The 12,156-nt window shown below is 46.1% G+C and overlaps 1 protein-coding gene across 1 annotated transcript in view; it reads left to right on the top strand.

Annotated features, from left to right (window-relative positions):
* Positions 1-7,874, top strand: part of LOC135238351 (transcription factor Sox-13-like) — a 38,189-nt gene extending 30,315 nt beyond the window's left edge. Inside the window, exons 12-15 of the mRNA XM_064306138.1 lie at positions 1,337-1,365; positions 1,841-1,949; positions 2,660-2,914; positions 4,146-7,874. Of these exons, the coding sequence (XP_064162208.1) occupies positions 1,337-1,365; positions 1,841-1,949; positions 2,660-2,914; positions 4,146-4,392 (640 nt within the window). The 3' untranslated portion in view covers positions 4,393-7,874. The remainder of the gene's footprint in view (positions 1-1,336; positions 1,366-1,840; positions 1,950-2,659; positions 2,915-4,145) is intronic.
* Positions 7,875-12,156: the final 4,282 nt, after the last annotated feature.

Below are 12,156 nucleotides of genomic sequence, written 5' to 3'. Positions count from 1 at the left end.
CAAGCTGGCCCACTGTACCCCACTGGCTGCGGGCCTCCGACTGGCCACGCCTCTGTACCCCACTGAGCGGGTGGGGCCTCCCGCTGGCCACGCCCCTGTACCCAACTGAGTGGGCGGGGCCTCCCGCTGGTCACGCCTACCTGCCCCCGCCCTGCCCCGTCCACTGTCTTTGCACAGCCGCCACTGGTCATTGTGGCAGTGGTAGCCGGCCCTGTTCCTGGAGATCTACTGTCCTGTAGGTTTTCACTCCAGTCCTAACAAAGCACACCTCATTCAACAGCTAGAGATCTACCGTCCTGTAGGTTTTCATTCCAGTCCTAACAAAGCACACCTCATTCAACAGCTAGAGATCTACCGTCCTGTAGGTTTTCATTCCAGTCCTAACAAAGCACACCTCATCTGCCGAGCTCAAGTCTCACGTCCCATAGGGTTGCATGAACCCTACAGTGGCACCCCTGTCAACAGGGCTGGAGCACTCTCCTGCTGTCACCCTCCTCCCCACCAAGCCACCTCCATTCCATGCTAACACCGCCCTGGTTTTGACCAGTTCTAACAAGCCTCTTTCCTGAGATCTACTGTCCTGTAGGTTTTCACTCCACTCCTAACAAAGCACACCTCATTCAACCTAGAGATCTACCGTCCTGTAGGTTTTCACTCCAACCCTAACAAAGCACACCTCATTCAACTAGAGATCTACCGTCCTGTAGGTTTTCACTCCAACCCTAAAAAAGCACACCTCATTCAACAACTAGAGATCTTTGCCGAGCTGCTAATTAGTAGAATCAGACGTGCCGAATTAGGGTTGACATGAAACCCTACAGGGTGGTGGATCTCCAGGAGCAGGGCTGGTTAGCACTGCTCCATGGCTTTGTTGAGTGCTGGCGGTGTGTCTGTGGAGAGGAGAGAGAGTGTGCCACACACACGCCCTTAAATCTCTGCACCGCTCTGGCCTCGTCTTCCAGGTGGATATTTTGGGCTGTTGTTCTCTGGTGTTGTTTTTGAGGGCTTTTCTTAACGTGTTTTCGCCGCCTAGGCCCCGTCCTGCTGGTCATTCCACGTGTCCCCTGCCAGTCTATCTTTGGCCCTAACCTCTGTCTCTCTGCATATTCACAAGCAGACCCCAGATTCTCTCTCTCTCTCATGCCCCCCCCCCCACCCCACCCCCCCACTCTCCCTCTCTGGCACCCTCTCTCTTCCTCTCTTTCTCTTCCTTTCTCTCTCCCTCTCGCTCTGTCTTTCTTTCTCTCTCTCTGTTTGCATATGCGTGCCAGGCTCCAAACCCCCTGGGGATTCCATACCCCCCACCCCACCCCCCCCTCCCGTATCTCTATTTCAGGGGGTGCCACCTGCTGCAGCACTGGCACAGTAGGGCACGCCAGGGCAAAATCTGCCACCTGCCACAATCCCCCCCCCTCCACTCCAAACCCTCCCCTCTCACCCTCACACTCCCTCCCTCCCCCCTTCCCTGTGCCTCTTCCCTCTGACAAAACACTGACATTCCATTCCATTGTGAATCACTCCAGCCAGACCCCCCTGTCCCGCCCCCGTCCCCCCCGTCCCCCGTCCCCAGAGAGATAGGGCCTCACGTTCTCTCACACTGTCCAACTCCCTCCCTCCCCCCCCCCCCCCCACCCTCCCGCACGCCGTGTTCCAAATCCCAGTGCCCGGGGGCTGTACCCAGCCAGGTGGCAGCTGTGGACGGGCCGGGGCCAGGGCCAGGGCCCAGTGTACCTTGCGTCGCGGCCAACGGCGGCTCGCTCTGCTCGTGTAAAGAAAGACCGCTGGCCTCGGTGTGGCTCTGTTGACTCTTCCCGTGATTAATGGGGTCCCGCCGAGCCAGACGGACAGATGCCAGGGGGGCCCCCGGCCCCGGCCCGCCCCGCTCCGTCCTCTTCCTGCCTGCGCGGCGGCGCCATCGCCCGCCACCGCGCCGCTAAAACCACAGACACGTCTGTGCAGAGAACAGCGCTTAGCGTTAGCCGCGGCGCACGCGCGGGCGCGTGAGTCATCGTGCGTGTGCCCGTTTCACTCAGTCCCAGGTGTGTTCATTCACGTTGAGGCGTTCTTAATTTAGCAAGTACGCTACCAACCCGTCTTACAGGTACACAGCAGTTTCATTTGTGGTGCCATATAGGCGTGAAGCGGTAAATGGGTTCATAAAAGAATGTACCGACCTCAATGTTACTGTCACAATGTCTGCCAACACGAGGGCGTAGCTTTAGTGTGAATATTGGAGGGGTTGAAATCCATTGACACTGAGAACTGCACCCCTACAAGGGTGGGGAGGGCCTCCCTGGAAGAAATATCTTAAAAGAACAGCTGTGAAATGATCATTTCTGGTGAATTCTTCTTTCTGGTGAAGGGGAAAATACTTCAGACTACTGATCAGTATTTTGAAATCACAGCATAAGAAATCTCCCAACTTTTTTTTTTCTCGTCATCATATGCTATATTATCTGGTGGGTTATTTGGCCTGTTTTGTAATATTGGGGGGGGTGGGTTGTAACCCCCCATCCCCCCAGAAATTACACCCTTGCACCAACAGGGCCACAATTAAATCATAGCCTTCAGCGATGGCCTTCGTCTCCTGTATAGCCCCCTCTACGAAACAAAACCTCCGGTGACCTGCTGGCTGTTAAACCTCGTCTCGCGTTTCCCTTTCCCGCCCCTTTCCCGCCCCCGCGGCGCCCCCTGCAGGCTCCCGCTGGAAGTCCATGTCCAACCAGGAGAAGCAGCCGTACTACGAGGAGCAGGCGCGGCTCAGCCGCCAGCACCTGGAGCGCTACCCCGACTACAAGTACAAGCCCCGCCCCAAGCGCACCTGCATCGTGGAGGGGCGTCGGCTGCGCGTGGGCGAGTACAAGGCCATGATGAAGAGCCGTCGCCAGGAGCAGCGCGGGTCGTACCCTCCCAGGTTAGCGCCGCCGGGGGGGTGGAGGCTGGGGGTTGGGGGGGGGGTGATGCAACGCAACGCTACGCGACCTGAGCTGTTAGTGGAACAGACGGCCCACTGCGCACGCAGCCACAAACACGACTTCATATTCCACATTTACGTTTTAAGGCACTTAGCCGACGCTCTTATACAGAGCAACTTACAGTCAGTGCACAAATAGAAAGGCGTAGGGCGGCAGTGTGGTATAATGGGTAAGGAGCTGGTCTTGTAACCTAAAGGTCACAGGTTCGATTCCCAGGTAGGACATTGCCTTGAGCAAGGTACTTAACCTGCACTGCTTCAGTATATATCCAGCTGTATAAGTGGATGCCGTGTAAATGCTGTGTAAAAAGTTGTGTAAGTCGCTCTGGATAAGAGCGTCTGCTAAATGCCTGTAATGTAATGTAATGCCAGGATTCCAAGTAACAGATAATGAAAGTGTAATGGTCAGGTCATAATACAGCAGCGATAGGTAAATCGTTTGTCACTAGAACTAACGTGTGGAAGGGAAGGCAGAGAGGGTTTTTTTGGGAATAAGGAAATACAGTATGGATAAGAATGCCTAGGATGGGTAGAATACCATGTCTGTTTCAGTCCATACTGGAAACACAAGATTAGCTTCTGGCCTAACACAAGCGTGGAAAAGCATTTCCACTGCCACTGCTGTGGGGTTCAAAGCCAAGTAACAAAAACAAATACTGCTGAAAGTGTGCCCTAGTAAACAAAACAAATGCCACTGTATAAGAAATGGGAGGTTTCAATAGTGTGCTCTGCAAGTGTGGTGACGTTTTGGCTGGAAACCAAAAGAGAAATTGGTTCGGTGGTGTTAAATGGCGCGTTTCAGTCCTGCTTGAGTTGAACTCAAATGTGAGTTTTACATTTTAACATAGTGTGACTCTTTTGCCTTTGTTTATTTTTTTAACGCACCTTCATCTGTGGTGCTTTTATGTTGTTGCCGTATCGATTATCATGTTTCCTGTTTTAACTTCCTGCTTATTTCTGTCTACTTCTAATTCTGCTTTCTTTCTCACATAATCCTGTGATGTTGTAGATATTTATCAAGGTGAATATATCTCACGTGAACACCATCCTCTTTTATATTAATGCTGTTCAAAGCTCATATCCTTAATACTGTTGTTGTGATGCCGTGCGTCCGTTTTCTTAGCATTGAGGAAGACTCCTGGAACTCTCTTGTCTTTCCCGTCCGCTGCAGCCAATCAGATCAGCAGCTTCACTATCCATCCGGTGACGTCCAGTACCCCAGCCCGCCCGTGTCCATGGCAACGCTCCCCCTGCACCCCGCCCTCCTGGAGAGGTACCTGCCCCGCGGTGTGGAGCCCCAGCAGGCCCGGGTCGTAGAAGGACAGGGGGGCCCCCCGGAGAGGCACCCCTACAGCGAGGGGGAGGACAGTGACGCGGGTGAGCGCAGCGAGGGAGAGCTGGTGGTCCTGACCGACTGACTGAGGGAGGGCGGGACGGAGGGAGAGGGGCGTAGGGGTCAAGGGTCAGACCCGCCCACCGCAGAGAGTGACGGGCACAATCGTTTCGGGGTCCCAGTGGCCCCCCACTTCAGGGCTGACCGGCAGCACGGTGTGTGCTTCTGGGGGGTGTGAAGACACGGCTGTTTTTGGGCAGAAGCACACCGTCGTTTAGAAAAACCTTTTTTTAAGAAATGTTTTTGCTTATTCGTTTAAATTTGCATAAATTGATCGTTATAGATAAACTGAACAATCCTTTTTTTTTGCGGATTTTAGTTCATTGCGGTAAGAATTTGAAAAGCGTGAGCAGGGCTTGCTGGCATTAGCCGATCAAAAAGCAGGAAGTTGCTCCTTACTGACCTCATCACAGTCCGAGTTACATGTTTTGTACACGAATGCTTTTTTGTTATTGTGATGTCGAGGAGAAGCAAATGTGATGGACTTACAGGGGGTGGACATCATTATAAAAGACTCATAAAACTGCATGCGATGTAAAATCCCATCTGATCTCACCTCATATCACCTCTACTGCAAGTCTGTTTTTCTCTCACAACAACTGTTTTATTAAACAAAAAAGTATTTCCATAAAAGCTCCAAAAGAAAATTTGAAAACCCAGGGAAAACATTCGGTTGGACGAAACATCTATGTTTGTTTCATTTTTTTTATCGCCCAGCTATTTGAACCATGGTACATCAGGCAGTTTCCTGGGGGAACATTTTTAACTTTTGGTTTTTTTCCCTGTAACCTTCATAACTAATAACCAATATAAATTACCGTAAAAGTGTATAACTGTATGGTAATTTACTGATCACATTTTTTGAAATAAGCACTTCTTTTAACCCCTGCTCTTTTAAAAATTTGTCTTCATAAATCCTTCAATTACTTCAAATTCTCCAAATTCCTCTGCTGTATTATGTATAGCTGGGCAACCTCCCCCCACCCCCCCCCCCCACCCCACCCTCCCCTAAGCCCACAGGTCAGATGCATTAATCTCATTAATCTAAAACAGTACTGGCAGTCACCTCTTTGTGCACCCTGTGATTTTATATCTTGGCCCACCTAGCTGTTTTCCATCAATCTCTTGTTTTCCCGTTTAATGCCACAAAGGATTCTGGGAGACATCAGTTCCTTAAAGGATGAGACGCGTGCGCTCTGTCCTGGTCTCTGGGAGCAAACTGCCAAACCCAAGCAGTTTGGCTTGAAGCATTTTATCAGTTTGTTTGTTCTTATCTTATCTGTTTTTAATGTCTTTGGTGATGTAAGAGGCAGAGGCTCCACACGGCAGTCCACTCTGCTCGATGGGAAACTTTGGTGTGTTGCTTAAAATGGCAGCCAATCGCAACTATGCATTACGGACTATTCTGCCAGTATTGGTGGAAAGCGTTCCATCATTATTTCATAAGCTTACAGGAAAATGGGTGTCGCTAAATTTGTTTGGTTCATGTTTGAACCATTTTCAAAGTGGTTGGCAGTGATATCCAAGGTTTTTGTTTGCACCCCCCCCCCCCAACTATGTGGTAAATGCCACTCTTTTCTTTTTTCTTGCAGACAAACAGACCTTAGTGCTATGTTCTTCACGCATATTATTGAATTTGTGATGTAAATGTCAATGTTCAACTTCACATGAGACAAAAAAGTTATTCAATTCAAAATGCTGTCGGTTATTCAAACAACTGTAATGCTTTGGTTTTTTTCCCCCCCAATGCAAATTTGTTCTCTTTGCCTACATTGTGATACTGCCATTGTCTTTACCTGTTTGCATTTAAAAATTGGAGAAAAATGAAAGACTGGAAAAGCCAGGCAGTGATGAAGTTTTACTCAGAAATTAAATTTTGTGAGTACAGAATGTGGGACTTCTACCAAGTCCTGCTTCTGGCTTTACAAAGGAATTGGTGTAGTTTGTAGTATTAGTACTGTCTGTCTGGAGCCCTGACGAACCAGGTTTGTACTGGATTGCGAGGTACAGCTGGGTGGTTAATAATAAATATTGTGGTTTGAGCTGAGGTAGGGAAGTGTGTCCGTTTAGAGGGAAGAGGAGAACAGTACAGCTCCTGTTTGAGAGATTTTTGTACATGCAGTAAAGGAAATCTAAAAAAAAAAATTAAATTTTTTTTAAAAAAAGACCATCTATTATAAAATACTCCGGACGTTCTGTTTCTGCATTCGGTGTGGGGAACGGCTTCCCCTTTGGATCTTTCAGGAAAGAGCGCCCCCTGCTGACGGGAACGAGGGCAACGTTTGTTTTCCCGCGCGCATTTTCACGTCTCATCAACCGTGGTCGAGAGAATGCAGTTCTCCCTGTGGTATCAGTCCTTTCACATCAACAACACTATGGGGAGTGTTTTTTTTTTTTGTTTTTTAATCATATTTTTTTTCTGATCCTGTCTTAGTAGAACGTCTCCCACGATGTTGTGTTGTGGCCCAGACTTATGTTTAGGGCAGGGTCACGAGTAAGGTGAATGGCGACTAGAGAACATTCAGGTCGGTGGATGAGGAGATCACTATAATATTCCACTCAGTACATGCCTGCACAATATTATGCATAAAATGGACCCCCTGGTACGCCCCATAGCGCTTGACCATGACTGGCACTGCCCATGTTGGTCTTCAGAAATTTTTCTTTGTAGAAATTTTTTTAAAATCCTTTTATCTAGAAACTACTGTTATTTTTAGCTGTCCTTTCAATGCACTAGACCTGGGTCAAATGTGTATTTAAAGTATTGAAATGGCTTTTTATCTGAAAAAAAAATTATGTCTGATTAAAGAATTTTAAAATTCATTATTTACAAATACATGGCATTTGAACATTTAAATGGATTTTGGAAATATTTGTATTTACAGTTACAAAGCCACCCTTGGTAGTTGTAAGTGCCTAGCCTAAAATAGCATCGTTGTTGCACTTTTTTCATTCCAAATTGACATGAAAGCAGAACAATTTTTCAAAACATTTTAAATACCTCAAATACAAAATGTGTGCTTGGGCCAGTGAATTGGTAAACATTTTCTTTTCAGTTGCATAGTATTTAAATACACATTTATTTGACCCGGGTCTGGAATCCTCCCAGCAACTTGAATGGGCAGTATAGCAGTGTCACAGTTTCTAAAGCAACCATAGATGGGATATTATGAGGTTTTCGGATGGTCGTAAAAAGATTAGATCTTTTTTTTTTTTTTTTTGTCCTTGAGGGTCACTTATTTTACTCATGTAGCAAGCTTGCACTCTGTAAAGATAAGACTGCCTTGTGTAATCAAACAAAATATCAGAAACCAAAAATGAAACGGAAACCACCTTATACCATAATTTGGCCAACTGCTGTAAAACCTCTTGCTGTAAATATAGATATAGACTTCTATTTTGTTTATAAGAGCCTGTGTAATTTAAAGGTGTACATTTCTTGGTAACTTTTCCCCAAGCTTTGTGTTTGTTTTTGAACGTAATAAATAAATTTGTATTGTTGTGCTACCTCCCTGTCATATTTGTCTTTTTATACGTGATATGCTGCTTGTTACAAATTTGACGTGTATATGCGTGTTTGTTTTTGCGTGTGTGTGTGAATGTGTGTGGCTGTGCATTCGAGTGCTGTGGGTTAACGTGTGTGTGTGTGTGGTCGTGTACGAGTGAACGTGTGTGTGTGCATGTGTGAACGTGTTTGGCTGTGCATGTGTGTGTTGTATGTGAAAGTGTGTGTGTCTGTGCTTACTTGTGTGTCTGTGAACGTGTGTCTGTGCATGCCTACGTGCGTGTGTGTGAACGTGTGTGGCTGTGCATGCGCGCGTGTGTGTGTGTGTGTGTGTGAATTCCTGTGTGTGTGTGTGTGTGTGAACCAGTGTGTCCATGCGCATTTGTCTTTGTTTGTTCAGTTCCCAAAAACTGCGCCCGTATCTGTGATCCTGTTCGCCTGTCCCACGCCGGGACACACTGCCACAGAGGAGAGGAGAGAAGGGGCGTGTCCTCGGACGGGTTGCCAGCGGATACGAGACCGCGTGTACTCGTGTTCCATTTAGGATATCCTCAATAGCAGACTTCCCCCGCACGCCTTCCGGGACCACCGAACAGAATACGAGGTCAGGCCAGAGGAGACGGGGCGGAAAGGCTTCAAGGAGGAACGTCTTTATTTGTTTTTCCTCTCTGTGGAAGCTGAGTGAAATTGGTGGGAAGCACACCAAGACAAGAGCGAGAGCGAATTAGCAGATTTTTGCATGTGATTGGAGGATCGTCCAACCGTCCCAAGGTAACCAAGAATCTTTAGAATGAAAATTGTACTTAAAACTAATATGAGTCTAGATGTGTGGATGTGCAACACGTTAAACTATCAAATCAGAATCCATTTTCTTCTGTCTTCAGACAAGTAAAAACAGAGCATAACATCAGAACAGTATTACCATAGTAGGCCTAAAACCATTTTTCATGCTAAGATTTTTTGTATTCGTGCTCACTGTCATAGTCACTGATAATATTTTTCTTCTTGTCTGCCCCCCCCCCCCCCAACATTTCCTTTCTTTTTTGGCACCCGCTTCAAAAGAACTTTTCCTGTTGCTTGTCAATGGTGCCACCTCCTGGACACACTTGGTTTTACTCTTCTGTGGTTGTACAACTTCAAACTTAAGTCAGATGAAAATCTAATTGTCAAAGAAATTTATATTAGCATGACGTGGAGGACGGGGAAGTTTGATATCATATCACTGATCCACTCCATCTCTTAAATTCCTTTGGGGGGGGGGGGGAGGAAATGCTCTCAATACTTTGTTAAAAGTACTGCATCAATCTGCTCAGAAACCACCTGCTGAACGTTAAAAGGAAAAACCACACACACTCCACAACTGTCATTTTCACAACTGTTTTTTTATTTTATTTTTTAATGGAAATGTTTTGACATGTTAAATTACTTTTCTCCGCAAACCTAGAGTGAAAAGGTTCACTGTACACGCTTAAGATTTTTCACAGTAATTGTTACAGTATTTACAACCACCGGTCTTTCCCGCCTTCGGCGATCCAGAGAGCCGCGTGAGCTTCCTGAAACGCTCGCGCACGTTAAAAAAAAAAAAAAAAAGGTAGCGTACGCTTCTGCACAACTGCTATCGCCCTCAAACATTTAAACCAGCCAAAAGCATGTACAAAATTTTAAATAGAGATAAAAAAAGAGAGAGAAATCAAGTCAACTGTATGTATTTTTTTTTTTTCAAGTTAAATCAGCTCAGTACATTCACAAAGTTAATTTCAAATGAACTGCAATTCGTGAACCTAACTATTTTGGTATGTATTTTACAAAGAACAAAATGAGACGGAAATAATAAAATATAATACACTGTTTAAACAGATATTACCAGGGGGCTCCTTCATTTTTTAAAACTTTTTTGGACCATTACATACATAAATTCTTTTTTTTTTTTGTCAAAGCTGAAAATATTTCAAATTAAATATAAAGGTTATAATTGTAAATACATCTTTGGACCTACTTCTCCAATGAGGACATGGAACTCACTTAAAGTCCAAAAGGAACTTTTGGCTGGATGTGCACTCCACAGAGTTGATATATAAAAGCAAATCCTGCCTGTCAGTATCTATTTTCATGAATACACAATTATTACTTTTTTTTTTTTTTTTTTTACAAATTGCTTCAAATTATGCATTGGGATCTTTTAACAGATTCTAACAATAGCCGATCTGTATTTTACAGTAACAAATCCAGGCATGGTTTCAGTTTACCTAAACCTCTGGTCTCTACACCTGAATTTAAAATGCTCGCAATTGTGCAGAATTTTTTTTCCAGTTAGTCCTAAGGCACCAGTGCAAAAAGGACATTATTCAAAACAGGGAGGCTGTTGCGCTCTAACTCAAGCAAACCTTCACTCATGTGTGAAATACGTTGTATTCACTGCAAATAACAAAGTGTGACCATCGTCTTTCAGTTTGACCAAGTGCGTTCCCACAGGTTTTTTAACAATCTGGTGCATGCACCTCTTCTGAACATTCCACTGCTGAGTAGTGTCTGTAATCAAGGCCCTGCTCACCCTAACAAGGGGCAGGGGGTAAAATTTTTTAAATTTTTTAAAGTCCAGTCCTCAAAAAAATCCACACTGCTTTAGTTCATCAGCCAACTGCAAAATAATTCATACCACCCAAAGGGCCCTGCAGTCATCACCTGCTGTGCGGGCTGGTGAATAATTAACCGCTCGTTAATAATTGACAGAAAAATGACTGCGGCAGCGTGGCGGTGTCGAAGAACAGTCAGCGGGGTCGGGACGTCTGGTGGAAGGTACAGTGGAGCTATCCGAAAGGAGGCCTCTCCTGTTTCAGAGTTGAGCTATCGGTCACCCGTTTCCCCCAACCCCAACCCCCCCGCCCCCCCCACTCCCCGCTCCCCGCCCCCCACCAAAGCACGCCGTTTCCCCATATACACAGGAGTGACAGGACACACTGTCACCACATATACTGACATGTACTGTTAAACATACTCCGGTCAACTGATAACAAATGTAAAATGGGAAGGGGCAAAAAAAATAAATAATAATAAAATAAAGTGCACAGTTCCTACACAGAGCACCACAAACACTGCTTCAATCTGCAGTTGCTTTCGAAAAATAAAATAAAATAAGTAAGGGGATGATTATTTTCAAAAGATATTAAAAATTGATAGGGAGAATTTACGCAAAGTGTCAGGCTCCTGCCAACTATATCCCAAGGCCCTGCCTCATTGCCTCAAGGAATTTGTAGCTAACTTGAATCCAAAAATTATGTTACATAATTGTTTCTTAAAACATGGGTTGATTTGGCCACAGGAAGTCCTGAAATAAACCATTTTGGTCAGGACCGAGGCTAAAAGTCTTAATTGGACATAAGATCTCAGTTCAAGGAAGGAATTCATTGTAGCCATAGGTTCCGTGTATCATGCACAGCCCACAGCATCACAATCTTCCAGACCAGAGTTTCTTAAACTACGGACCCAAGATCGGTCACGGCAGTGCGTGAGCTGGGTCCCGGATCGAGTCCGTAGGCAGTCGACCAGGCGGTGCTAGCATGTGTATTTGACGGGTCCTCGAAAAGGTACTAAGTTTCTAATTTGGGCTCCGATATTAAAGTGTAAGATCCAATCAACAGAGCTTTAATCCAAACCTCAGGGCTGCTTGCAAATCAAACTCAACTGCTGACACGAAGCCAGCTGGTGTGACAAGTTCAACTGAGCGGGACGGGACACATACACGGTTGCAATGCAGATATTTATAAGACTGGGTCAGGGCTTTCCCCAGTTCAGAAGGAATGTGTTCTCCGGAAGAAGGAACGCCATTGGTGGCCCCCGACTTATTTTTCTAGCTTTGAGCAGCAAACGGCTTGGTGAGCTTAAATCATCACACTGACGCCGAACAGCAAGAGAAACGATCAGAAGAGAGCAGAAACCTAAATCTTTCAAACCCTGGTTTCACGATATTTCTTACACGTCTTCTTACACTTATGTAAATACACCTATGTGTTTTTTTTGAGACGCCTCCCCCCCACCCACCCCCCACCACCACCCACCACCCAACACCCAGAAGTCATTACAAGGACAGGAACCTACAGACATTCCGGAATGTGTCGCCACGCTTGGATACCCCCTGTGGCCTTGTTAGTGGACCAGGCAATGGAGGTGGGGTGGGGAAGGGGGTGCTGGGGGAGTCATGCGTGTGTCCTGGGACTCTAACAGTGATTTTCCAGGGCCACAGTGAAGGGTGGAAAAACAAACAGCCCCTGGTCATAATCATAAAAG

Source organism: Anguilla rostrata, chromosome 13 (assembly GCF_018555375.3).
Source record: "Anguilla rostrata isolate EN2019 chromosome 13, ASM1855537v3, whole genome shotgun sequence".
Classification (NCBI taxonomy): domain Eukaryota; kingdom Metazoa; phylum Chordata; class Actinopteri; order Anguilliformes; family Anguillidae; genus Anguilla; species Anguilla rostrata.
Note: the sequence above shows the minus strand (reverse complement) of the source record. Positions and strands in the feature narration are given on the sequence as shown.